The following is a 25,976-nucleotide window of genomic DNA, read 5'->3' on the forward strand; positions in this document are numbered from 1 at the left end:
TCTCTGTCAGTCACTTGCCCCTGCAGTGAGAGGCAGGTGAGGCTGGAAGCCGGCAGGACGGGCAGACGCTGAGTTTCAGTGCTGCTGAGGAGCAGCTGCCTCCAGGCGGCTTGTGAAGGTCAGTGGGTTCGGGTTAGGTGCACAGGGGAGGGTGTGTGAGCTGCAGAATCGGGGACTGCGGGGCGTTAATCACGCAGATGCTGCGGTCTGAGTCGTCCTCAGCATCACATCCCTGCAGCCGGAGCCGTGTGACTCTCGCAGGCTGGGCTCTGCAGGCAGCGAGAGGCCGCTCTCTGCAGGACAGCAGCGGACAGCAGCGATGTCTCTCACTTCGTGAGAAACGAGGGCCGGTCACATGGTGCACTTTAGCTGGACAGTCACCACCACCGTCTGGCAGCCAGATAATGTAGCTGTGCAGATGCTGGAGCGCTCAACACAGGATCTTATCATAGTGATGACATCTCAACACACGCCACAGTTTAAAGACAAAGGCTACGGTTGTATGAATTCTAAACAACCGTAGCCTGACCACACTAAAGGAATTCATTCTATGCAACATCGTTTCATTAGAAGGCTTTAAACATTTTGAGTTTAAGAGCAGAAATACAGAAAACATGTTAACTGAGAGTGTTTGATGTTCCCCTGAATGAGGGGCTACATCTACAAATGCTGCTGATACAGCACAGGACATCCTGCTGGGTGTTCATTCAGTCCCTCAGAAAGACGGACAGCAGGATGTCCTTGCGTTACCCTGCGGGAAGGAGCAGAGGTTTCCCAGGTGGTGGGGAGAGGTGGAACACGTGCATGTAAGCCATTCTCTGTAGCTGTTCCTTCATAATGGTCTGAAGCTGCTGGCACATGAAATGAATAGAATAAATAAAGTCTAAAAGATGATTATAATATGTAAAACACTGACGTTGTATATGAAAAAAAAAAATAATTCTTGTAAATAAAAATGTACAAAATCTGTCTGCAATATAAAGAGAAATGTCTATCTGTAAAAGGCTGAATAAATATTGTCCTGTTTCTGAATACATAGTTGTCCATTTGTCCATTGTATAAATTCACAACTTTAAAAAACAATAATCGTTTTTAAAAATACTCTACAAATATATAATCCACAAAAAGTGCATTGGAACAAGAAGTTTGAAGTAAATTTCACATTTACAGAAAAATTAAAAACCTTTTCTTTGTATAGCAGCTGCCTTAAACCCGAGGCTGAGTAAAATCAGAGTACCAAGTCAGATGGTTAAGAGCATGAGTAACATTAAGCCATAATGAAAGAGTACAACGAAAGCGATATAAAAGCATACCATAGCGATGGTACTAGACAATAATAACCAATAAAATAAATAAAAAGATTAATAATTAAAGTTGGAAATAGAACAGAAACAAAAATACGAATACTGATCTTTTATATATGCGTGTAAAATATACATTAAGCGAATGTACATGTTCATTTTCAGGCAAGGTAGCTGTATTTGAATAGAAAATAGTTCGGTTGTCGTAACCCTTAATAACATTAGCTGCTGATAAGAGACCGCGAGATCATGAACTTCCAGATGGATGGAACTCTCAACGATCAGCTGAAATAATCAGTTTTAACTTCTGACGATCACATCATTTGATAATTCATACCTGTCAGTCATTGACAGCGCCTGGTAATTCCACTCATTATGATCATTGGGAGTAGGGCAGTGGTGCCGTTATCGAACTAAGACAACTTATTGCGATACAATAAATATTATATTTGAAATCCAGTCAATATAATTCACAGCAACAGAATAAATCTCATATGAAAAGTCCAGAAAAGCATGCGCTTTCATTCAGTTCCTTAAAGACACATTACGAGCCTTCACCCAGAATTGGGTTAACGCAAACTGCCCGCACAAACGCCTCTTTATCCGTGTAAACTCAAACCCTTCAGCCCCCCGAACTCCAACACCCAGCATGCAGGCTGTACATGCCTGGTGTTACTCTGTGTACCGATGGAGCATCGCCTAACCTAACTCCGTATCTAATCCTAAACGTTTTATATAAAAATTTAAATCGCGTTCACTTTCCTTTCACAAGGCAAAGGGCTTTGCCATTTTTTTGCACGCACAGCACAACGGGAGATGTAGTTTTGCTGGTATTCTCCTTTCTGATTGGCTGAAAGTAGCACCATACCCTTTACCCTTTAACATTATTTAAATAGTCTGCCAGCTTGGTGGCGGGTAATGCGTCGATGGAGTATTGTGCGTCTTTGTGGTATTTTTAGTGTCAGTTGATTCTTGTATCCCTGTTGTGTAATATAAATGTATAAAGTTTGTAGTACATTAGCGGTTTATTAAGTCGTACGGAATTACAGAAGAACCGAACTTCCGCTCGATTTCGGACGCCATTGATGCTGCATGGTCGCATGTCAAAGTAGGCAGACTGGCTGCTTAGCTAGCGAGATGACTGCATGTGTTATCCCATTATTTTAAAGATGGGTAGATACACGGCTGGCATTAGTGCCTGTTCATCGTAATTGTCCCCTCTTTTCTGCTTGTTCACCCATTCACTCATCGCTTGCTAAAACGTAGTACTGCTAACTGAACTCTGAGATGTTTTGCTATGTTGAATGCTGTCTGTGTTGGATTACGCTGCTGGAGAAACTTCCTCCTTGTCGACCGGCGAGCTGAGTTTAACTGCAGCTAGCCGTAGTTATGCGCACTGTTTTACTATATAGCTGTCTAAATCGAATAATAGCCGGTGATGCTAATGTCGTGTTACAGGTGAGATCATGAGTCCTCAGAAACGGACCAAAGATGCTGGGATTCTGGAAGTTCGTTTTGTTGGAGACGCGGATGTGCTGGACCACATCGTTGATAAACAAGAGGGTAAGAAGCGGTGTGCCCGTGTCGGTCTGCCTGTGGCGGTGTGCCCGTAGCGGTGTGCCCCTGTCGGTCTGCCTGTGGCGGTGTGCCCCTGTCGGTCTGCCTGTGGCGGTGTGCCCCTGTCGGTCTGCCTGTGGCGGTGCCCGTAGCGGCGTGCCCCTGTCGGTCTGCCTGTGGCGGTGTGCCCCTGTCGGTCTGCCTGTGGCGGTGTGCCCCTGTCGGTCTGCCTGTGGCGGTGCCCGTAGCGGTGTGCCCCTGTCGGTCTGCCTGTGGCGGTGTGCCCGTAGCGGTGTGCCCCTGTCGGTCTGCCTGTGGCGGTGTGCCCCTGTCGGTCTGCCTGTGGCGGTGCCCGTAGCGGTGTGCCCCTGTCGGTCTGCCTGTGGCGGTGCCCGTGTCGGTCTGCCCGTAGCGGTGTGTCCGTGGCGGTGTGCCTGTGGCGGTGTGCCTGTGGCGGTGCCCGTGTCGGTCTGCCTGTGGCGGTCTGCCTGTGGCGGTGCCCGTGTCGGTCTGCCTGTGGCAGTGCCCGTGTCGGTCTGCCCGTGTCGGTCTGCCCGTGGCGGTCTGCCTGTGGCGGTGCCCGTGTCGGTCTGCCTGTGGCGGTGCCCGTGTCGGTCTGCCTGTGGCGGTGCCCGTGTCGGTCTGCCTGTGGCAGTGCCCGTGTCGGTCTGCCCGTGTCGGTCTGCCCGTGTCGGTCTGCCCGTGTCGGTCTGCCCGTGGCGGTCTGCCTGTGGCGGTGCCCGTGTCGGTCTGCCCGTGGCGGTCTGCCTGTGTCACGCCGCTGGAGAGTGTGTTCTTCCCCAGCTGCCGACACGCATATGTGCTCCTACCCATCTAATGCTGTACCGCTTTACCGGTACGTAGCTATGTGCCCTTTTTCCTGGAGTTTGTGTTTTTTTCGATCCGCAGGTGTAAAGGTTTCAAAGAGCTCGGCCCAGAAGCTGGTCACTCTGAAACCCAGCCGGGACGAGCAGCAGGCAGAGCTGCAGGAGGAAGAGGATGATGAGGTCTTCAATGAGGAAGACTACGTCCAGGCGCTCGGCACTGGACCTGAAGGTACTCTGGCCGCTCAAGGACTTGTACAGATGTTTGCAAAGCTTTGAGAGATCTCCTGGGAATGATGCATTTGTTGTCAATAGAAGTGGTGTCTTTACGTGTGGAGAAGGATAGGACAACATGTTTCTGTGTTTTTTTGTTTTTGCATACATTGTTAGGTTTAAATTTAAGGTGTCTGTATAACTGATGGTCACAGTCTCGTTTTTACGTCCGGAACAGAAAATGGTTCTGCTGGAGCAGGTGGCGCGGCAGTCTTCACGTTCCAGACCGTCAAGCGCTCCAACAAGATGGCCCAGATGGGTAAGAACCTGCGCCTCTTCGCTGCAGAACCCCAGGGGCCGAATCAGATTCTCCGAAAAGAGAAACACACCGCCAGCAAGCTGTCTCACCTCAGAACCTGCAGCCCTCGCTCAAACCGTGGGCAAAAATGAAACGTTACTTTTCTGGTGGTCGTTTCCTCAGTTTGTCCTTAAACCACCTCTCTTTGCAGAGCAGATAGATGATGCGGGATTTTACCACCACCCCCGCGGCATTTTGTCCTTCGCATATTCACGGCCCTAAAACCATGTGGGGGCGGGAAAACAAACATTATTTGAGTTGTAAAAAACAATTGGCTTGTGTTAATATGATCCACTATAGCATGGAAAGCTGAATGAACAGGATCTGGGGTCAGTTAAAATCACTTCTTGTAGGTGGAATCAAAGTGACCTACCTGTAGTGCCGCACAGTGTCCCAGGCACTTTCAGTGACTGAAGTAATGAACTTCAACCCTGTGACTGTAGGACTCTGCTGGCTGGAGCAGCACACAGGATGAGCCCATGGTCTTAGTTACGGGAATGATGAACGTTTCTGCCTGCAGTGGTTCCTGTGCTGCAGGGTTTAGTGGCGTGTTTGAGGTTCTGTGAGCGTGTTTGAGGTTCTGTGAGCGTGTTTCAGGTTCTGTGAGCGTGTTTGAGGTTCTGTGAGCGTGTTTGAGGTTCTGTGAGCGTGTTTGAGGTTCTGTGAGCGTGTTTGAGGTTCTGTGAGCGTGTTTGAGGTTCTGTGAGTGATCTGTTTCTTGCTCTCATGTTGGAAGCGTCTGAGTGGGCTCGCACCCCGGGAAAGAGTGTCACGTTCAGCACCCCTGAATCCCCAGACAAGTGCAGCAGCCCCCCCAGAGCCAGCAAGAGTGAGTTCCAAAAATAAAACTATTCAGAATTAAAAGTTTATGTATCAGTTAGTTTTGTTGAATGAAATTCTTGTTTTGGGTGCTTAAATGAATGTGCAATCCAATAATAATATTTTAATATCCGGTGTCTGGTTTCTCTTTTCAGGGCAGGCCAGCCAAAACAAGACTCCCCAGAAGGTCTGAGCTACTGATACTGACAGCCTGTTTGGTCTGCATGTGAAACATGGGAAGATGGTTATCTGTTAGCACTTATGCTGTTGCTTACGCTTTCCTACCAAAAAGGAGACACCATTTTCTATCTTTAAAGCAACTAATGCTATACCTATGGTGGTAGTAATGTATACTGATTGCATGGTTTGTGTGGGTTTTTTGAAAAATGTTTTGATTCACAGCATGTTAAAAGCTTCATTTTCAAAGTGTGCTTATCATGGTGTGATGTCACACTGAGAAATGTGTAACTTCACTGGATTAATATTTAGGGTGGAAAAGTGACAGGGAAGCAGAACTTCAAATTCAGAGTACAGATCATGAAACTGTCAGTGCTAACATGCTACATGAAATATTTTTCAGTGATATATAAAGCATGGAAGAGGACTTTGACCCTGAAGTTCCACATGTTAACTTTGTGTTTTTGCATTTGCTCTTGGTTGCGTTTTTCAGGGAAAGAAAGTGCAGTTCGTCTCCACCACTCCACACAGACTGAGAAAAAGGCTGTCAGGTTTGGCATTTATCCGTTACTCATTTATTATGTAAACCTGCTGCTTGCAGTTTGCTTTATACAGTTTCTGCATCAGATCTGTCCCCGTTTCCACAGCGCCCAGCCTGAAGTCTGACAGCGACAGCGACCTGTCTCCCTCCCACTCTGAGGATGAGGAGGAGGATGAAGAGGAGAAGCCTGCGAGGACTGAGACAGAGCCGAAGACTCCCAGCAAAGCAGCTGCGGCAGCCCTGTACAAGACTCCCGCCAAGAAGAGCAAGAAGGAGCCAGAGGTGACGCTCTGCAGGGTGCCGGGCGAGGCGGAGCGGGCTACAGGGAGAATAATGAGCGTTACATTTTTATTTTTTTATTTTATTTTTATTATTTTTATTTTATTTTACATTTTGCAAAACGTGTCATTTGGTAGCTTGACTACATCGTCATATGCCTACTGCTCAGACTAAAAAGAGAGTATGACTGACAGCACCATAAATGATTGAAGGCAGCAACTGAGGTCTGAGCAGAAGCACTTCGAGCAGAGGTCTGCAGTGAGAGTGTCTGTAAGAGACAGTGAAGGTCATGTTAACTAGATGAATGTCGTTTGGAGTTTAATTCTCTGGTTTTATTCCACACACATGCCAGCATGCAGAACTTGAACAACATGAAAACTGAATTACAATACAGTTTATAAAGTATAAAATATTAAAGGTTTAAAAAACATAACTAAACAAAAAAGATAAAACATTAAAAAAGCATTGCACATTATTACCTGAGCCTAAATATTTAACCTCCATTAAGCAGCCTAACTGAGGATGGTGGGAAATTCTGTGTTGCATCTCCTGTATTTGTGATGCTGGAGTGTGTTTTTCCAGCCCAGTCTTTTGGAGGAATACTTTGAAGCACACAGCAGCTCAAAGGTCGTGACCTCTGACAGAACCCTACAGAGACTTCAGACTCCCAGACTTGACCAGGTGGGTGCGGGTGGGTGCATGTGGATGCGTGTGTGTGGATGGATGCGTGTGTGTGGATGGATGCGTGTGTGTGGGTGGATGCGTGTGTGTGGGTGGATGCATGTGTGTGGGTGCATGTGGATGCGTGTGTGTGGATGGATGCGTGTGTGTGGATGGATGCGTGTGTGTGGATGGATGCGTGTGTGTGGGTGGATGCGTGTGTGTGCGGGTGGATGCGTGTGTGTGCGGGTGGATGCGCGTGTGTGCGGGTGGATGCGCGTGTGTGCGGGTGGATGCGTGTGTGTGGGTGGATGCGTGTGTGTGTGGGTGGATGCGTGTGTGTGTGGGTGGAACGCTTGTGGGTGGGTGGATGCGGGTAAGTGGGTGGGTGGGTGGGTGCGTGTGTGTGGGTGGGTGCCGGCGGTCGTGTGGGTGGGTTTCCCTCAGCCTCAGGAGGTGTGTGAGCCTGGAGAGCCGTGGAGAGCAACCTTGAAAAGTCGTGGAAAAATTCACCACTTGCCAGTAAAAATCATTCATCCATTATTTCTTACAAATCTGCTACAGTGAAAATGTCAGTACTGAGATTGTAAACAAGCTGTCTGACTTATTCACTTGTATGTTGAGCCCACTACCAAAAGTTATATGTGACTAGCATAAGTGCGTCTCAGAATGCCCCACCCCCATCACCCAGTTTTATTACTGCATTTTATTCCTGCTACTAAGATAATGCTTGAAAGTCGTACTTTATCCATAATCCATAAATGCAATATGTACATGAGATTTGACGGGAAACCCTGTTCTTGAGTTTGGTGCTGCACTGCGAGAGTGACGTTTAGCTGGTTTTACGCCGTTTCAGGAAACGCTGTTCAGGCTGTTGGACGGAAAGCCCTCCTGTTACTCAGAGGAGATCAGTCGCTTAAACAAGGAGCATGAGAAGCATTTCAGCAGGTGGATGTGGCAGCTACAGTGAGTCAGTCTCTCTCTGGTAACACAGTCTGATCAGGTTCATTATGCCAGGTTCACCTGGGTCTCGTTTGTGTGAGACACAGTGCTATATCTCTAATGAGCATGTGTGTGTGTGTGTGAGAGAGAGAGACAGTGCTATATCTCTGTAACGAGTGTGTGTGTGTGTGTGTGTGTGAGTGAGAGAGAGAGAGAGAGAGCGAGAGAGACAGTGCTATATCTCTAATGAGCGTGTGTGTGTATATGTGTGAGAGAGAGACAGTGCTATATCTCTGTAATGAGTGTGTGTGTGTGTGTGTGTATATGTGAGAGAGAGAGAGAGAGACAGTGCTATATCTCTAATGAGCGTGTGTGTGTATATGTGTGAGAGAGAGACAGTGCTATATCTCTGTAATGAGCGTGTGTGTGTGTGTGTGTGTATATGTGAGAGAGAGAGAGAGACAGTGCTATATCTCTGTAATGAGCGTGTCTGTGTGTGTGTGTGTGTGTATGTATATGTGAGAGAGAGACAGTGCTATATCTCTGTAATGAGCGCGCGTGTGTGTGTGTGTGTGTGTATATGTGAGAGAGAGAGAGAGAGAGAGAGAGAGAGAGACAGTGCTATATCTCTGTAATGAGCGCACGTGTGTGTGTGTGTGTGTGTATATGTGAGAGAGAGAGAGAGAGACAGTGCTATATCTCTGTAATGAGCGTGTCTGTGTGTGAGACAGGTTGGGGTTCAGTGTGCTGCTGTATGGCCTGGGCTCGAAGCGGGCTCTACTGGAGCAGTTCCGCACGTCCATGCTGTCTGACTCCGCCCACCTCGTCATCAACGGCTTCTTTCCCAGTATCACCCTGAAGTCGGTCAGTCCGTCCCGTTCCGAGAGTCCGTCAGTCTGTCTGCGCGGCTTGCTCTTCGCTTTGCTGCGGTTTGCTGGTCGTGTGAGCTCTGTATCTCCTCTCTCTGCATAGATCCTGAACTCCATCACAGGAGAGGTGCTGGAGCATGAAGGAAACTTCCGAACTCCCATGGATCAGATGGACTTCATTGTGAAAACCTTGAGACAAGGTAGAGTGCACTGCCGCCGTTGTGAGATATAAGCCTGCTGCCCTGCAGCCGTACATCTGCTGTGTGTCTGAATGGCAGTTTGAAAACAGGGAAGCCATTCCTGGCTCCAGATGCCTCAGATTATGGTGGCTCTGTAATCTGTCCCCCCGAGGTGGGAAAGGCCAGTAAGACCTTTTTTTTTTTTCAGATAAATGAATGAATCTGTAGGTTACTTTGCAGACATTTTGAACATGCATTATCCGTGTTTTTATTCATGAAAACCAGGTAAAGTGTGTTGTTGGACGCACCACCCTCTCAGCTCAGGACTGCACTGCCGGCTGGTACCCCACCAGCTTCCCTACGCCTCTTACTATTGGCTGATGGAAGCAGCTCGATGTCATTAAGTCTTCATGGTGATTGGGTGCCTCCTGCAGGGGGAGGGGAGACAGCCTGAGCTTCTCGCTTTACCTGGGTTTCCCACAGATCCAGCCAAGGCGGCCATAGCCAGTGTTTGACAGCGTTTCTCCACAGACCCTGAGTTCCACGTGTACCTGCTGATCCACAATATCGATGGGCCAATGCTGCGGGCGGAGAGGACTCAGCAGACGCTGGGACAGCTGGCCTCTCTTCCCAACATGCACCTGCTCGCCTCCATCGACCACATCAACGCCCCGCTAGGTTAGCATTAGCATCGCTGCTAATTCAGACGGTTGAGTTGACAGCTGAGTGACAGCTTCAGTAACACTGCTAACGGGGCCTGTCTTTGTGTACGTGTTATGCCCCAGTGTGGGACCAGTCAAAGATGAGTCAGTTTAACTGGCTGTGGTACGAGACGACCACCTACCTACCGTACGTGGAGGAGACGTCGTACGAGAACTCGCTGCTGGTGCAGCAGTCCGGAGCGCTGGCCCTCAGCTCACTGACCCACGTGCTGCGCAGCCTCACCCCCAACGCCAGGTACGCCACCCTGCACATCACTCACTGCGCAGCAGCCAGTGAGAACCAGGCCTCAGCCTGTTCCTCCAATCAGAGAGCTGAAACCTAACTACCAGAAAGCTGGCCCTGTTAGGGGACAGACCTGAGTGTGTATATATCTATTGCTAAACATCTTTCTCCTTCCATCACTCAATCCAGCAGCTAGTGCTGGCCGTTCCCTCCAACCCCCCACACGTGTAGCTGGTCCTGCCGGCTGCACGCTGAGCTCTCCTCTCTCTGACCTTTAGGGGGATTTTCAGACTGCTGGCAGAGTTTCAGCTGGAAAACAAGGACAACCCCTCCTACTCAGGTATATCACATTGTCCTTCTAATACAGGCTATACACACTATCCCTCTGATACAGGTGTACATCACTACATCTCAGCAGGCCTGCTACTCTACAGGTCTGGGCTGTTTGTCTCCATGGTAACCTGCCGTTATTGATGTGATGACGATGTGTTCCCCCCTGAGCCAAGCCGACATTTTTGAGTAGCCTGGGCTGCAGCTCACTCGTGTGTGTGTGTGTGTGTGTGTGTGTGTGTGTGTCTGTGTGTGTGTGTGTTCCCCACAGGCCTGTCCTTCCAGGACTTTTATCAGAGGTGTCGTGAGGCCTTCCTGGTGAACAGTGACATCACCCTGAGGACACAGCTGACCGAGTTCAGGGACCACAAGCTAATCCGCACCAAGAAGGTGAGGAAGCTCCGTCTGATTGCTCTGTACTGCATGCCTGCCAGCAATGATTGGTCAGTTTTTCCTGTCAGACTTATTTCATCAGACTTGCAGATAGACAAGTCTCTCCTCTTTATAAGTCTGGCATAGCAGGGTGTGCTGCAGGTCTGTGGGGGGGGGTGTGACTGGTCTGTGAGGGGGTGTAATTCATGTGTGGGGGGGGGGGTGTAACCGGTCGTGTGCTGTCCTGTAGGGTGCTGACGGTGTGGAGTACCTGCTCATTCCCATCGACACGGGAACACTGACCGACTTCCTGGAGAAGGAGGAAGCAGAGTGAAGCCCGTGGGGAGAGCGAGTTCTGAACCTCAGAGACACAGGAAATGCTGTGAAAGCCCAGGGCCCAGGAGAGCAAGTCTGCAGTCACTCAGTGTGAACATGCTTCTGTGGGACTCCGTCACAGTGTGGGACAGCACATCGATCTCTTGCATGAAATGGCACTTTTGATGTCTTCACAGATGTCCAATGCTAGGAAGTTCATTCCTATTTTGATACTATTCTGCAAATAAATGTATTACCTGTATGTCTGAGTCCTAAAGGTCAGTGACAATACTAAACATCAAAAGAAAAAACCTTAGCATGTGCTTCCATTTATTTACATATAGAAAAAATACATTAATATTTGAACAGTTCTGTTTGTCAAAAGGGTTCAGTGCACCCGAGTTCTCTCAGGTCTGCAGACAGTAGCTGAAGTTTACAGCGTACAGTTCACTCTGGGCACCCTTAAGTATCGCATGCTTTGTTAAAATAAGTGTAACATCAATACTGCTTAGACTAAAGTGCTGCAGCAGAAAGCAGTGTGAGGAGCTGCAGCTGTGAGCACTGTACAGGGCACCGCGTGGAGCGCCCCGCAGCTGCAGCTGTGAGCGCTGTACAGGGCACCGCGTGGAGCGCCCTGCAGCTGCAGCTGTGAGCGCTGTACAGGGCACCGCGTGGAGCGCCCCGCTGATGAAGGCAGAAGCTGTGAGTGCGATTAAACCAACACGGTCACAAAGGCGCAGAGAGAGGAACAGAACTCACAGCTCAGAGAAAGCACAACATGAACCCTGGAGTGTCGCTGCGTCTCGGTGGCTCTGCACTGCCTGTGACGGGAGAGGGGAGGGTGTGCAGAGGCTGCGTTCGGACAGGTCTCATTCTGCGATGAGAGGAGAGGGTGTGGGCACAGTCTCGGAGGGCCTTCCTCTTAGCGTCTCCCTGTCCGGCTCGTCTCACTGGCGCCCCCTGCGGGCCCGGCCCAGCCCTGCTCACTGCTGGAGGAGGTCTTTACGCTCTGCCTGGCAGCTGTGTCTGTGGAGGGCACGCGCACGGCTCTCCGCTGCCGTCTGCACCTCCTGCAACTCCTCACTGTTCAGCTCCTTCAGCAGGAGCAGCACGGCCTCCAGAACGTGACTCTGACGAGGAAGAGGAAGAGGGAGGTTAGCGACACAGGAGTGTCAGAATCACACCGTCATAACGGGCTACAGGGATGTCTAAACCAAACACAAGAAGGGCCACAGCCATGGAAGACCTACGATAACTTCTCTTCCTTTTTACATCTCTACTGACCAATCAAATGAGATGTCCCATGGCTGTAGAGATGGCTCCATATGCTGATATAACCATGCCTGTCAATCAACCGCTGATGAGCACATTAAACCCACTGCAGTCAGCCATTTCATTTCATCTAGTTATCAGGAACAAATGAAAGGATAACTAGTCACTTGGCTGAAGACAAATTTTTTCACAGAAACTGTTTACAAGTAAAGTGTGATGTTTAAGTATGCATTTTGACTTTAGACAGGAGACAGCTGTGCTCCAGTCTAGCATTTCCAGAAGCTGACAGCACAGGAGGTGGGGTTTGTGGTGGCCCATGCATTTCCCCGGCCTCACAGCACCGAGAGCTGAAAAGGCAGGGAACTCACCCGTCTCCCCAGAGGCAGTCCCGAGTCACGCGGAGAGGAGAATGATGGGAATTTATCTCTGGGTAAGGGCTTCATTCCAAGCTGCTCGCGGATTTTACTGCAAGTAGAAACATGATGTTTAAATCCTTTTTTTTTTACTTTACATCTTATTTATATTTCTATTAGAACAACAGGGAATCACATTAGAAACATGCTGTCAAACAAATCACAGGGACTGCCTGGTACCTTTAAAGGAGCAAATTACACTGTTCCCATCACACTCATTAATGAGTTACCTTCATAAACTCTTACCAGGGAAAGTAAGCATAGCAACAAAAATACTGGGCAGCCCTTGAGGCCCTAAAGAGGAGTGTCTGTAAAAACATGCTCTTTAAAGCCGGCTGAGTGATGGCTCCGCCCCTTACTTGGTCTCCTCCATGCTGTACATGAGGCCATCACTGTCTGTCTCCGCCTCTGAGAGCCCATTGGCAGAAACAGATTCTGGGGGAGGGGCTGAGCTGATCTCCGCTCCCTCCTCCAGAGCTTGGGCCAACTCCTCCTCTGTGACCACTGCCAATGACAGAGAAAGAGACACTGACCTCAGTGCACACCAACAGCCTCTGACACACAGATCAGTGCTTTATAACACACAGATCAGTGCCCTATAACACACAGATCAGTGCCCTATAACACACAGATCAGTGCCCTATAACACACAGATCAGTGCTCTATAACACACAGATCAGTGCTCTATAACACACAGATCAGTGCCCTGACACACAGATCAGTGCCCTATAACACACAGATCAGTGCTCTATAACACACAGATCAGTGCTCTGTAACACACAGATCAGTGCCCTGACACACAGATCAGTGCCCTCTAACAGACCCCTCACTGGCCTCTGAGAGGGTGCACAGCTCCAGTGTAAATCAGGCACCCTGAACGCTGGTCAGCACCACTGTTATTTTCTGCAGAATCAGCCAAGGACTCTGAGTTACATTACATTCATTTAGCAGATGCTCTTATCGAGCGACTTCCAGCACAAGAGTTATATCTCTACCTATGTACTTGTCCAGATGTTCTGTTTATGGTGACGGACAATTTGTGCTTCACCCTGAAAACCGTCACCTGCTGGCTCCTAAGTGCTGATTCCTCTAAACATGATAATGCCACAGTCTGTCGCTGCTTATAGAGAGAGTGATCACTCTCTAATGGTCTATCTGCTGCTGGGGTCAGGGGTCGGAGGTCAGGGGTCAGACCTTGGTTGTCCAGCTTCTGCAGGCCGGGCAGCGTTCGCAGGACGGTGAGGCGGTATTTGGTGGGGTCGGTGCCGCAGCAGGGGTTCTCCGCCAGCCACAGCACACGCAGCTGGGACAGGCCCTGCAGGTGACACAGCTCCCCCAGGCTCTGAATGTTGTTCCTCCTCAGGTACAGCTCCGTCAGGCTCCGGCACTGAGTGATGTGCTCCAGCGAGGAGATCTGATTCGCACTGCCAGGGACGTGGAGACAGAGGGAGAGAGACAGGGACGAGGGAGGAGGGAAAGGGGGGGATGGAGGGAGAGAGACAGGGACGAGGGAGGAGGGAAAGGGGGGGATGGAGGGAGAGAGACGGGGACGAGGGAGGAGGGAAAGGGGGGGATGGAGGGAGAGAGACAGGGACGAGGGAGGAGGGAAAGGGGGGGATGGAGGGAGAGAGACGGGGACGAGGGAGGAGGGAAAGGGGGGGATGGAGGGAGAGAGACGGGGACGAGGGAGGAGGGAAAGGGGGGGATGGAGGGAGAGAGACGGGGACGAGGGAGGAGGGAAAGGGGGGGGATGGAGGGAGAGAGACGGGGACGAGGGAGGAGGGAAAGTGAGTACTGGAGTGGAACCTTCAAGAGCAGTGCATAGACTGAGAGAGGCATGAATTACTGCAGTTCAACTCCAAAAATGTCACAAGATGAAGCTTTATTTATCCTCTATATTTTGATTAAACAAATATATTGACCTACCTGAGTGTCAAGACCTCAATATTGGGCATTTCTGTGAATATGGAGATCTGGAGACAAAACAAAGACATGCCAAAGATATCTGAAGCATATGGCAAGATCATTTGCGCCAAACTATCACGAATTAAGCATTAAATGAAACCAACTGAAAAAAGCTAAATTTATAAATATATTCAGGCAGGGAATTCGTAAAATAAAGTATACATACGTCTGTCAGGTTACAGCCCCTAAAATGAAAAAGAGAAAACGGTTACTGCAGTTCAAAACTGTATCTGACAGACGCATGTAATGTGTAGTGTCGAATATGGACATGTTTGTGAAGGACCAGCCACTGAATATGCAAGCTGGAAGTTATCTGTCAACCCCTTCTGAATAAAATTGAAAAAAAAACAGTGATCTTACGGCTAGTGACGTGACATAGCTAAGCACTGCCTTAGCTAGCTAGTCATGGAGCTTCACACTAACGTTACAGTAATGCTGTCGCGACAATAATGCCACTGTGATTAATACAGATCTTCACAGATTAGCTAGTCATTCAGATACTCATCCAGCCAAGACCAGAGTTTACCAACAACTGAGCAAAATACTCTGCAACCCAGCTAACCTTAATCATTTGGAGAATTGTCGCCTGTTTGTTACTGTGAAGCAGCCTGAAATCTACTGAGTTAGCTAACTAGCTGGCCCAAGCAAGAAGAATACACCTTATAACTAGTTATCTCTGTCCCGATCCTGTCATATATTAAAATACTGCAGTCAATTTGCATGTTAAACTTCAAACAATAAACCGGTTAGCTAACGTTAGCTATCGTAGCTGACGTCGTAGCTAAATGGCTGGCTAATCGGGCTGCCCAGCGTTAGCTAACGCCGAGCACGATGACTACCTGTATCTGATCAGACTACACTAACTAGTCTAAATTAACTAGGTGGTTACAGACGGCTACATTGCCAACGTTAGCTAAACTTTTGACATACGCACCAGCAATTGAGTTTCTTCACACTGTCGAGGTCAGACGCTTTAGCTCTGGCAAGAACTAATTTTCGGGTCAGTTTCATTTTAATTGCAATAATAATTTGCGGTCGCTATAGTAGCTGTGTGTTGTGTAGCGCGTACTGCAGTTTCCTCATCCAGCTACGCCGTTTCCATCCAGCAACCAGCATCCATGTCTCTCCAGCGGCGAGGCTGCTCACAGTGCGCATGCGCGGCAGGCGGTGACGTCTGCAGGCGTCTGTAGTAACCGTGGGGTTGCTATCTGAGCGCGCATGCGTCTCAGGCGGTGACGTTTATGGGCGTCCGTAGCAACTGCGTGGTTGCTATCTGCTTAACCTTTAAATGTCACAATCGAATGATCTATTTACAGGTTGTCCTCTGGATAAGAGCATTTGAATGAATAAATGTAAATATAAGTGTGGCCAACTAGAGGCTCACGTCGACAATGAAGCCAGAGATGGTGGTAACTGCACCGCCCACTGCGCACAATCGCCTTTCCCCTCATCAGCACTGCTTTGCCATCTCTTACATTCTACCTGCTGCCTGCCACAGGCAGTACTGACCATCGCCACTAGGTGGCAGAGACATGCCATTACTTTGCAGGCTTGCAGCTCCAGCTGCGAGGTGGAGAGTGGGTCTCCCATTGCATTGTGGGTCACAGAGCATTAAGGTCTTCAGTACAGTGAAGTACAATCTATCCTCCTCTGGGCTCTGTAGCCTGTGATTCAGACCCTGCATGATTATCTATGGCTACAGAAAAGCGTGGAATACTGCAGTGTGTAAACCATGTACTCTCTGAAATAAGTGTCTGCGCTATCACGCATCTCATCCGCTGAACTGCAGTGCGTATGAAGATTAAAATATTTTAACCTTGTGTGCTCATCCAAATGCTATGTGGTATTTTCTTTGTGTTTGTCATGGTGTGTGGATTTACCATTTCTAAGTGTTTTCACATATTTATGTCAAGTAAGTTGTGTACCTTTCTTTTATAGTTTTAGAAGCTGTTCATCACATTTTACTCAGTCATCAACCAACATCAAATGAACGATGCGTAAAACATCTTCTCAAATGTTCAAACTTTCCGTCTATAATATATTCATGTTAGGAATCACTTCACCCCCCCCCCCCCCCCCCCCCCCCGACTATGTGATAAAATATTGTCCTACACGCTGTGCTCAATCGGTATGTGTACGTAGCCTATTTCTGCTCCCTGGCGCTTAAAATCCTCTCTCAAACCCCATGGACATCAGATTTATTTTTACATCTTGCCGTGCAGAGCGATGTAATTAAAACATAATACTATTACGAGTTATGTATTTAAATCACGCACACCTGAAGATTCTGAATTTATGGTTCGTAAGTGTGTCTCTTCAATACATCACGTATTACAGATGCCAAGAGCATCAGAAAAGATTCGGTGCGTTTTTTTGTACCGAAATTCTGCCCAAATGTGCTGCTATATGACTAATTTGGATTCCTCTCCCCGTTATGTGTCGACAGCACACTTATCAGTAAATCTGTACAGCGCCGTTTCCTCCTCTGACCTGGTGCTGAGAAGATCAGTTTCGGTGTTGTGCGTTTATCTTCACGCTCATTGGTGCAACGAAAGTGGCTCCATAGAACAGTATCGCTTCCACGCCCTCAAATTCCCCTACAAGCTGTTTTGAACTGAAAGTGGCGTATAATTAACGAGTGAAGCAAAACGGGGTGCACTATGTAACCGATGTCAGAAACCTGGCGACATGCACCTCTCAACAGCAGGGAAGTTAGGCTGTTATACCCTGAGAAAACCGGGCTTTCTGTCTGACACTCTTTCCTAAAGTGTGGAATGCACTATATGTCTTTATATATCTTTTGCCTTAAAATGGATGGCATTCAGGGACAGCTCGTATCAATTTGAATAGCTGTTTTCCAACGTGCATTTAGATAACAACAAAAAAACATTTCGCTAAAAATCACATATTGTATGATTGGGCTGTGCGGGTGTCCGGTGCAGCGCCGGGCCGCCAGGTGCGCGACGCCACAGGTGTGTTTGCTGAAGGCGGAAGTGACGCCACTGTTCACGAGTTTCGGATTAAAGCGCTGGATTAAAGTGTGACGGAGCGACGGAGCGGCTGCCGACACGATCACTGCGGGAGACAGACACTCACCACGGTACTGTCATTTACAGCCTGTACATCTCCATTTTTCTGTCTGATAACCACATTTGCGCCGTAGTGGCACTCTACGGCGGCAGCGCAGTCTTTGGTCATTTCGGTGTGTTGGAGATGCGGTCGGTCAGTGGTGCTGATGTACAGTCAGAGTGCCAGCGATGCAGCGGACGCTTTACTGGATTAAATAAAACTCTCTGAAATATAAATTTTATATAAATATAATAAATGTGTGGGACAGAGGGTTGCGGCGATGATCTGATGATCTGAGCGAATGTGCCGCATGGTGTTTCTGCAGGATGAGCAGTTAACTGCACAGCTATCTTCCTCCCGCTTGCCGAATGGGTAGCTAACGTTAGCCACATAGCTAGCTGTTTAATAAGAGTGAGACATCTAAACAGTTTATGTCTGTATATAACGGATCTACATGATGATAGAAGAGGGTTTTACAATAAAGGCGAAGGACAGGTTTGTTATGAAATTTCCGTCTGTGCAATGCAAGCGTGGCTGGTTAGCCAGCCGGCTAGCTGCATTTACATAAAGCTGTTCATTATATAATCAGTCCGATCGCTGACCACAGCTACTGTAAACGCAATTTACTACACAGAAAAATATCATTATTGCCAACATTTTATTATGTCTTTAGTTTTAATGCCCCAAATTGAGTGTTGAATGCTGGTTAACGTCTTTCATTATTATTTCTGGGAGTATTTATTTAATTCTAATAAGAACAGCGTTAGATACAAACACTTTGTTTCTATTATTGTCCGGATTCAATCATGAAATACTGAAGAGAAACACACCCTTTGCCTGCTGCTGACCTGGCGCGTATTCGGTCTGAATGTGGGAGGCAGCGGCTCTGTGCAGAGCCGGCGCCGCTGGACCGCTCAGCCTCGCTGCCTGTGAAATAAAGTGGTTTCCGTCAAAGCCATGTTTGTTTACCATTTTGTTTATGTATTTTGCGTTACACAAACTCGTGACATTCATGTTATTTTCTCGTAATGTTATTTAAATGTTGAAATTGATCTGCACTCTGACTAATTGCTCCATCGCGAATTCGCGATGCCTGAGGCATTGAGTGATTGTTGCGTTAAATGCGTGGGATCGCAGGTGTGGGCTGCTGTAGCGCCCTGCCGGGTCCTGCCTGCACCCCGGCGCACGGGGTGAGGGGCCAGCAGGCTGTTAATAGTGATTTACTTGATTGACTCCCTGATGCCTGTACGTATGCACATGTATGTGACTTTTCTTGTAAGCGCCCATTTTTATTGGTTTGCCTGCTAATATTTATGAGTATCGTTTTTCCTTTCCACATTATCACGCCCTCAGTGATGAACCTTGTTTCATCCCTGAATCAAAGTCTTCCTAATAATCTCTCAGATACGGGTGCCCAGCAGAGGAGTCTCTATATTGGGTGTTATGGATCTGCTCTCCTGAGTAATGCATACCATCAGCTCACCTCGCTCAGGTCTCTGCGGTGTTACAGAGCTTCCAGGAAATCCTGCTACAGAGAGGTGTTAAACTGCTTCCCGCCGCATGGTCTCTGTGGAAAAATCCTCTTTCTCAGTGCTGTTCGATGCATTATTTGTGAGACTTAGTTGACGAGCTGCAGGTAGGCTGTGAGTAACTGTGTTTCTCATCATGAGGAAGTTGTGTGTTGTGAAAGGCGTTTGTGCAAAAATGGCAAAACTGGGATTACAGTCAGCAGTCTCTCTGTCCTGCGAGCAGCTCTCTGCTTCTCCAGCTACATAATTGTATGTTTGCTTTTATTTAAATTATATATTTACTGTTATCTTTAGAAACCCATTTTTCCTGTAAGTGCTATGTGCAAGGAGCCTATGCTGGTAAATGAGTATGTTGGAGAAGCACAAGCTTCAGGCCTAAACTGTGCTAATGAAGGAGTGCATATTTGCTTAGCATTGTCCATCTGGCCCTTTATCCCAGTGAAGCTGAGTGCTGTGCGCGTTTGCCTGGGCGGATTGATCCAGAGGGCGACCCGGGTTTCCGTGATGGGTCTCTGTTTCTGTGGAAACTGAGCCACTTTTGTGTGGGTGAGATTGTGTTCCCTCTGCCTTAAGTGTCCGCGTGTGACTGCAGCAGCTGGCAGCTCCGTCTGTCTGCTGCGTGGAGCAGGGTGCAGCCACAGGTCAGCCATCAGGAGGGCCCTCGCGTGCGGCTGCCCAGTGTCCTGCCTGCATGAAATATTTCGAGCAGAACATCTGAAGCCCCTGTCATGCTGGTTAATGATAACAGTAACTGTTTGATAAAAGTAACTGTAAATTGTTTTCCAGTGAAGAAATTTTTTATTGTCTAACACACCGCAGTCAGGTCTTCTTTCAGCTCCATTTGGCTGGAGAGTAGAGGTGAGCCACAGTACTGCCAAAAGATGCAGGAAGCTGCAGCACTGACCCTGGGAAGGGGGCCGGCTTCTCAGCTTCACTGTGAGCTTTTGGGGGAACTTTCTCCCTTTTTGATCATTCCTTTTGGGACTGCATCGTTGTTTTATGATTAGTTAACAATATTTCATCCTTAGAGGTATCTAGCATTTTTGTGAATTTGATCCCAATGGTGGCCATATTGTTAAAGGTCATTTTTATAGTCATTCTTGTGCTTTGAACACCTCCTTTCTCTTGAACCTGAGAGATTCCGATTTTTAAACTGTTATAGGTGTAGCTATTAATGCCATTCCTTCTGTGTACATACATACTGTAGAGTAAACATGAAAATTTGAGTGAGTGTGTGCTGGCTGATTTCTTTGTTAATGATACGGGGGGGTGAATTTAACCTGGGCTCAGACCCGGGTCTGGAGATGGACGTGATGAGGAGGCACTGGAGTCTGAAGCTGATGTGAGCAGATGGGTCTGTGCCTGTGATTCAGGATCGCTGAACCTGTGGTGGACTTTCATCCTCAGTCTCTGCGTCTTTGGCTCATCGCACAGAACGTGACCCCGTATGAATCAGCAGCCAGGCCTGGATGTGTGTGTTATATAAGCTGGAATCTGGTTCACGGCTTACAGTGTTAGCAGCAGTGTGTTGGGAGAGGCAGGACGGTGTGTGAGGAGAGGCAGGGCGGTGTGTTGGGAGAGGCAGGGCGGTGTGTGAGGAGAGGCAGGGCGGTATGTGAGGAGAGGCAGGGCGGTGTGTTGGGAGAGGCAGGGCGGTGTGTTCTGCAGTTTGCTAACATCTGGAATACTACAGCAATGCTGAAGACATATGCTTTACCAAAAATCACGTGACGTGACCTCTGACCTCATCATATCTGAGCCATCTTGCATGCGCAGGGGTTACATTCACTAACAGGGAGGGAGAGTGTGTGTGTGTGTGTGTGTGTGCGTGTGCATGTGCACGTGCGTGTGTGTGTGTGTGTGTGAGTGTGAGTGAGTGTGTGAGTGTGAGTGAGTGTGTGTGTGTGTGAGTGTGGGGTGGGGTGGTGCCGGTTCTTTATTAATGTAGGACACAGTCGCTGTCAGTGTGGCTCTGCTGCTGGTGAAATAGTAATGAGCGCAGTAAGAAAGCGGGCCGGTGTGGCTTACAGCGGGGCGCCGGCAGCTGGGGCAGAGGGGTACGGGGTACAGGGTTGGGGTACGGGGGTACAGGGCTGCTGTAGATGTGCAGAGGAAGGCCTCCCACTCTGAGCTGCACCCTGACTCCATTTCAATTTATGAGTTTGGAAACTTTCATAAACTAAACCCTGGTGGTTTGTATGCAAACACCAAGCACATGCATGATCTGTATTGATCTGTGAGTACCTGCCTTTGGAAATGGGAGTATCAGGACTGTGTGATTCTGAAGCTGTAGAGAGACAGGACTCTGTGATTCTGAAGCTGTAGAGAGACAGGACTCTGTGATTCTGAAGCTGTAGAGAGACAGGACTGTATGATTCTGAAGCTGTAGAGAGACAGGACTCTGTGATTCTGAAGCTGTAGAGAGACAGGACTGTATGATTCTGAAGCTGTAGAAAGACGGGACTGTGTAAGTAGTGCTCCATGAGCAAAGTGTATCTGGGAAAGAGTGTGTTTAAAATGTGAGTGTCTCTGGTGACCTGTGTTTGCGGGAGGGAGCGTGTGAGCGTGCGAGTGTGTGCGTTTCTGTTCCCAGCACAACAACCTTTGGAATGCAGGTGATAACGTGGAGCCAGGCAGCTCCGGCAAAGCAAACAGCACAGCATGCTGGAGCTCTCCTCTGGTCAATCTTTAACAGGAGTCCTTTCCGTTCCTGCTCTGAGACGAGTCCTCTCCGCTGCCGCTCTGACAGGAGTCCTCTCCGCTGCCGCTCTGAGACGAGTCCTTTCTGCTGCCGCTCTGAGAGGAGTCCTCTCCGCTGCCGCTCTGAGACTCCTCCTGTGTGTGAATGTGGTGCCAGGTATTGTAGTGTGCTCTTTTTGCTGTGAGATGCTGCACTTCATTCTGCACTCTGTGTATTTCAGGATGGTCATTTGTATCACGTGTGGATAGATCATACTGCAGTAATACTTCAGTGATACCTCACTGGCCATGGTATGGATCTTTTATGCGTTACGGCAGTGTTATCTTTTCCATTATTTTTTTTTTCACTAAATCAGGAAATAATTTTCTAGTTTTTCCCAAGTGGCCTGGGTTTTTGGGGTTTTTATTAGCCTCTGGGAAGTGCACTGTGGTCTTTGTAAAGTGCTTTGTGACAATCTGAATTGTAAAATAATACAAATAAAGTAAATGAAGTAACTGAAGTGAAAGAAGTGAAATAATACTCAAGATGAGTGAAGCAGCAGCTTTTCTAAGGGTGCTGTCCTGAGCAAACAGCTCAGATTGAAAGAGACCCAGATGGTTTGGAGATGGATTTTATGTCAATCAAAGATCGTTCTGGCCCTTGGACTCATGCAGAGGTGTGTGTGTGTGTGTGTGTGTGTGTGTGTGTGTGTGTATGTATGGGGGTGTATGGTGTGTGTGGGGCTGTGTGTGTGTGGGTGTGGGGTGTGTGTGTGTATGGGGGGTGTGTGTGTGTGTGTGTGTGGGTGTGGGGTGTGTGTGTGTGTGGGGGGTGTGTGTGTGTGGGGTGTGTGTGTGTGTGTGTGGGGGGTGTGTGTGTGTGGGGGGTGTGTGTGTGTGGGTGTGTGTGTGTGTGTGTGTGTGTGTGTGTGTGTATGTGTGTGTGCGTGTGCGCGTGTGTGTGTGGGTGTGGGGTGTGTATGCGGTGTGTGTGTGTGGGTGTGGAGGGTGTGTGTGTGTGTGTGTGTGTGTGTGTGTGTGGGGTGTGTGTGTGTGTATGGGGTGTGTGTTTGTGTGTGTGCATGTGTGGGGTGTGTGTGTGTGTGTGTGTGTGTGTGTGTATGGGGTGTGTGTGTGTGTGGGGTGCGTGCGTGTGTGTGTGTGTGGGGTGTGTGTTTGTGTGTGTGTGTATGGGGTGTGTGTGTGTGTGTGTGTGTGTGTGTGTGTGTGGGGTGTGTGTGTGTGGGGTGTGTGTGTGTATGGGGTGTGTGTTTGTGTGTGTGTAGGGTGTGGGGTGTGTGTGTGTGTGGGGTGTGTGTGTGTGTGTGTGTGTGTGTGTGTGTGTGGGTGTGGGGTGTGTGTGTGTGTGTGGGGGGTGTGTGTGTGTGTGTGGGGTGTGTGTGTGTGATCAGTCAGCAGCGGATCTGAATGAGCTGCCTTTACACCAGCTGCTATCTCTCTCGTATTTCAGCTCACTGACTGTGCGGGTATCCCATCAGCCTTGCCGGGTGGGATATGGTTAAACTGACCCCCCAATCCACCCTCTCTGGGGTGTTGCTGAGGGCACAGATTTGGTATGCTGTGTCACCCTCCCCCTCCTCCCCCAGGGGCTGGGACCAGAGCATCTGTTCCCTGTCCCCTTCCCCCTTCCCCCACCAGCATGCCCCCCCCCCCACGGCCCCTCCCTTCAGATCCACCCCTTGCTTTGGGGTCACGTCTGTGCCAGTGAGACAGTGAGGTCCATGTTTGCTGTTTTCTCTGTTTGTTTTCCTGAGAGGAACATTTCCTCCTCGTGCAGCTCCGCTCCCTGCACTCATTACAGGAATTTACCAGCAAAGCTGCAGCGCGTGCAGACGTCAGGGTCGTGCTTATTCAGTTAGAAATGCCGGAACGTGTTTAAAGCGCAGTAATTAAGGTCAGGCTCCAAATGGCTGCTGGCGATGCCTCAGTGTAATTCTCAGCAGGAAACGGTTTGTGCTCCACTGGCAGCGGCATAGTGATCTGGTATCTGCAGCCCCTCTGCTGCCTCTGCAGCCTCTCTGCAGCCTCTCTGCAGCCTCTGCAGCCTCTCTGCAGCCTCTCTGCAGCCTCTCTGCAGCCTCTCTACTGCCTCTGCTGCCTCTGCAGCCCCTCTGCAGCCCCTCTGCTGCCTCTGCAGCCCCTCTGCTGCCTCTGCAGCCTCTCTGCAGCCCCTCTGCAGCCCCTCTGCTGCCTCTCTGCAGCCCCTCTGCTGCCTCTGCAGCCTCTCTGCAGCCTCTCTACTGCCTCTGCTGCCTCTGCAGCCCCTCTGCAGCCCCTCTGCAGCCTCTGCAGCCCCTCTGCTGCCTCTCTGCAGCCCCTCTGCAGCCCCTCTGCAGCCTCTGCAGCCTCTGCAGCCCCTCTGCTGCCTCTGCAGCCCCTCTGCTGCCTCTGCAGCCTCTCTGCAGCCCCTCTGCAGCCCCTCTGCAGCCCCTCTGCAGCCTCTCTGCAGCCCCTCTGCTGCCTCTGCAGCCCCTCTGCTGCCTCTGCAGCCCCTCTGCAGCCTCTCTGCAGCCCCTCTGCTGCCTCTCTGCAGCCCCTCTGCAGCCCCTCTGCTGCCTCTCTGCAGCCCCTCTGCTGCCTCTCTGCAGCCCCTCTGCAGCCCCTCTGCAGCCTCTACAGCCCCTCTGCTGCCTCTGCAGCCCCTCTGCAGCCCCTCTGCAGCCTCTCTGCAGCCCCTCTGCTGCCTCTGCAGCCCCTCTGCAGCCTCTCTGCAGCCTCTCTGCTGCCTCTCTGCAGCCCCTCTGCAGCCCCTCTGCTGCCTCTGCAGCCCCTCTGCAGCCCCTCTGCTGCCTCTGCAGCCCCTCTGCTGCCTCTGCAGCCTCTCTGCAGCCCCTCTGCAGCCCCTCTGCTGCCTCTGCAGCCCCTCTGCTGCCTCTCTGCAGCCTCTCTGCAGCCCCTCTGCAGCCCCCCTGCTGCCTCTGCTGCCTCTGCAGCCCCTCTGCAGCCCCTCTGCAGCCTCTCTGCAGCCCCTCTGCAGCCCCTCTGCAGCCTCTCTGCAGCCTCTCTGCAGCCCCTCTGCAGCCTCTCTGCAGCCCCTCTGCAGCCTCTCTGCTGGGGTGTCCGTCTGCACGCAGTCTCTTCTCTTACCCGCAGCAGAACAGCGACTTTTTTCTGCCTTTACGATGAGGTGTTTTGCAGGTGTGAAAATGAACAATAAAGCCACTTAATGACTGAAAATCTTTTGCTGAACGTTTTGCAGAGCAAAAACAAAAACCCGGCAAACTGTTCTCAGATCAGTTCTGACCTAAGCAGCCACAAAGAAAAACATGTTTATATATTTTAAGATGCTGAACTCCACTAAGCATAAGTAAATATTACATCCATTTTAAGGCCATGTGTATTTCTGTTCTCACAGGTAACCTCGACTGAGAGTGTGTATGCAGTGCTGTAATTATATATGGACAGAAGGTACAGCTTACATAACTGTATGTTCCAGGCAAAATATCATGCATTAGCAGGCTGACGTATCTGTGAGTAAAACAGGCAGAGTCTGTGTCAAAGCCTGAATATTTCACAGCTGCGGAGCAGGGGGTAATCATACGGGTGACAGGGTCGGTAACGATTGATCATTTTTAATGTGAGTTGATCATTAATAGAAAACAGAAAGGCATGCAGAATCGGAGTGAACATTTATGTTAATGAACTGCCTGTACATCACAGTGACGACGATTTTGTTTTTACTGGGTGTTGGGTTTGACCTGCTCATACTCTGTATGTTTGACAGGAGAGGACTGGTCCGGCTGCAGTACGAGTCCCACCTTCACCAGCACCTGAATAAACTCGGTTCCCTAGGATATGACAATCAACTGTGCCAGAGGTACCCAGCCCTTTCTGTCTATTGCTTTGTGTCACAACCACCACAAGAGCTATAGTGACAGGGGTTTGAGCTGTTAGAATGAGAGTGTTGGAGCTGTTAGAGTGAGGGTGGTTAGAAAGAGTGTGGGAATGGTAGGGAGAGGTTGTAAGGCTGTTGTTACAGCAGGTGGTCTTAAGCTCATATTTATGTTTAATCCCTTTCAGTACCTTTATGAGACCTGCTTTAGCTTGGTTTGAATTTGAACCAGGGGTGTCCAAACCTCTCCTGGAGGGCCACTTGTCCTGCATGTTTTAGATCTCTCCCTGCTCCAACACAGCTGATCCAAATGATCACTTTGTTATTCAGTAGTTTCAGGAGTTCGTAACGAGTTGATCATTTGAATCAGCTGTGTTGGAGCAGGGAGAGATCTAAAACATGCAGGACAAGTGGCCCTCCAGGAGAGGTTTGGACACCCCTGGATTAAACCATTCGATTTGGATCATCAGTTTAATATATAAAAAACAATCACGGCTGTAATGTTCTTCAATCGT

General features: G+C 49.3%; 3 protein-coding genes across 6 annotated transcripts in view; 2 read left to right on the forward strand and 1 right to left on the reverse strand.

Moving 5' to 3' along the window:
* Positions 1 to 2,210: 2,210 nt before the first annotated feature.
* Positions 2,211 to 10,890, forward strand: orc2 (origin recognition complex, subunit 2). Of its 3 annotated transcripts, none has more exons than XM_036544699.1 (17): positions 2,212 to 2,261; positions 2,760 to 2,864; positions 3,768 to 3,914; positions 4,134 to 4,214; positions 4,990 to 5,082; positions 5,228 to 5,259; positions 5,743 to 5,800; positions 5,897 to 6,072; positions 6,652 to 6,750; positions 7,586 to 7,695; positions 8,403 to 8,535; positions 8,644 to 8,740; positions 9,251 to 9,397; positions 9,505 to 9,676; positions 9,943 to 10,004; positions 10,266 to 10,384; positions 10,617 to 10,890. In XM_036544699.1, the coding sequence occupies exons 2-17, from the start codon at positions 2,768 to 2,770 to the stop codon at positions 10,698 to 10,700; spliced, it is 1,707 nt and encodes a 568-aa protein (XP_036400592.1). In that variant the 5' UTR covers positions 2,212 to 2,261; positions 2,760 to 2,767; the 3' UTR covers positions 10,701 to 10,890. The 3 variants fall into 3 exon arrangements, with proteins under 3 accessions (XP_036400593.1, XP_036400592.1, XP_036400591.1); XM_036544698.1 differs by having other exon boundaries at positions 2,221 to 2,409; XM_036544700.1 differs by lacking the exon at positions 2,760 to 2,864 and having other exon boundaries at positions 2,211 to 2,237.
* A 482-nt stretch (positions 10,891 to 11,372) lies between these two features.
* cfap410 (cilia and flagella associated protein 410) lies at positions 11,373 to 15,471 on the reverse strand. The gene is made up of 7 exons (XM_036544712.1): positions 15,266 to 15,471; positions 14,498 to 14,516; positions 14,293 to 14,339; positions 13,561 to 13,790; positions 12,726 to 12,870; positions 12,322 to 12,418; positions 11,373 to 11,811 (listed from the first exon to the last, which is right to left on the reverse strand). Exons 1-7 carry the CDS (start codon positions 15,340 to 15,342, stop codon positions 11,665 to 11,667), a joined length of 762 nt encoding a protein of 253 aa, XP_036400605.1. The 5' UTR covers positions 15,343 to 15,471; the 3' UTR covers positions 11,373 to 11,664.
* A 1,886-nt stretch (positions 15,472 to 17,357) lies between these two features.
* LOC118788690 (mitogen-activated protein kinase kinase kinase 13-like) overlaps positions 17,358 to 25,976 on the forward strand; it is a 25,570-nt gene continuing 16,951 nt past the window's right edge. Inside the window, exons 1-2 of one of the 2 annotated variants that reach the window (XM_036544695.1) lie at positions 17,358 to 17,431; positions 25,354 to 25,446. The gene's annotated coding sequence lies outside the window, so the exon portion shown is untranslated. Of the gene's footprint in view, positions 17,432 to 21,648; positions 21,787 to 25,353; positions 25,447 to 25,976 lie in introns of those variants that run through there. The other variant, XM_036544696.1, reaches the window with a different exon arrangement.

Source organism: Megalops cyprinoides, chromosome 14 (genome assembly GCF_013368585.1).
Source record: "Megalops cyprinoides isolate fMegCyp1 chromosome 14, fMegCyp1.pri, whole genome shotgun sequence".
Lineage (NCBI taxonomy): Eukaryota > Metazoa > Chordata > Actinopteri > Elopiformes > Megalopidae > Megalops > Megalops cyprinoides.

Bases quoted from the DNA above. Each gene is read 5' to 3' on its own strand.
- orc2 (XM_036544698.1), top strand. The intron at 4,215-4,989 runs GTAAGAACCTGC...TCATGTTGGAAG, and splicing joins CAACAAGATGGCCCAGATGG to CGTCTGAGTGGGCTCGCACC. The intron at 10,385-10,616 runs GTGAGGAAGCTC...GCTGTCCTGTAG, and splicing joins AGCTAATCCGCACCAAGAAG to GGTGCTGACGGTGTGGAGTA.
- cfap410 (XM_036544712.1), bottom strand. From the start codon at position 15,342: ATGAAACTGACCCGAAAATTAGTTCTTGCCAGAGCTAAAGCGTCTGAC. The intron at 12,419-12,725 runs GTAAGGGGCGGA...TTCTACTTGCAG, and splicing joins TACAGCATGGAGGAGACCAA to TAAAATCCGCGAGCAGCTTG. The intron at 11,812-12,321 runs GTGAGTTCCCTG...CTTCCTCGTCAG, and splicing joins GACTGCCTCTGGGGAGACGG to AGTCACGTTCTGGAGGCCGT.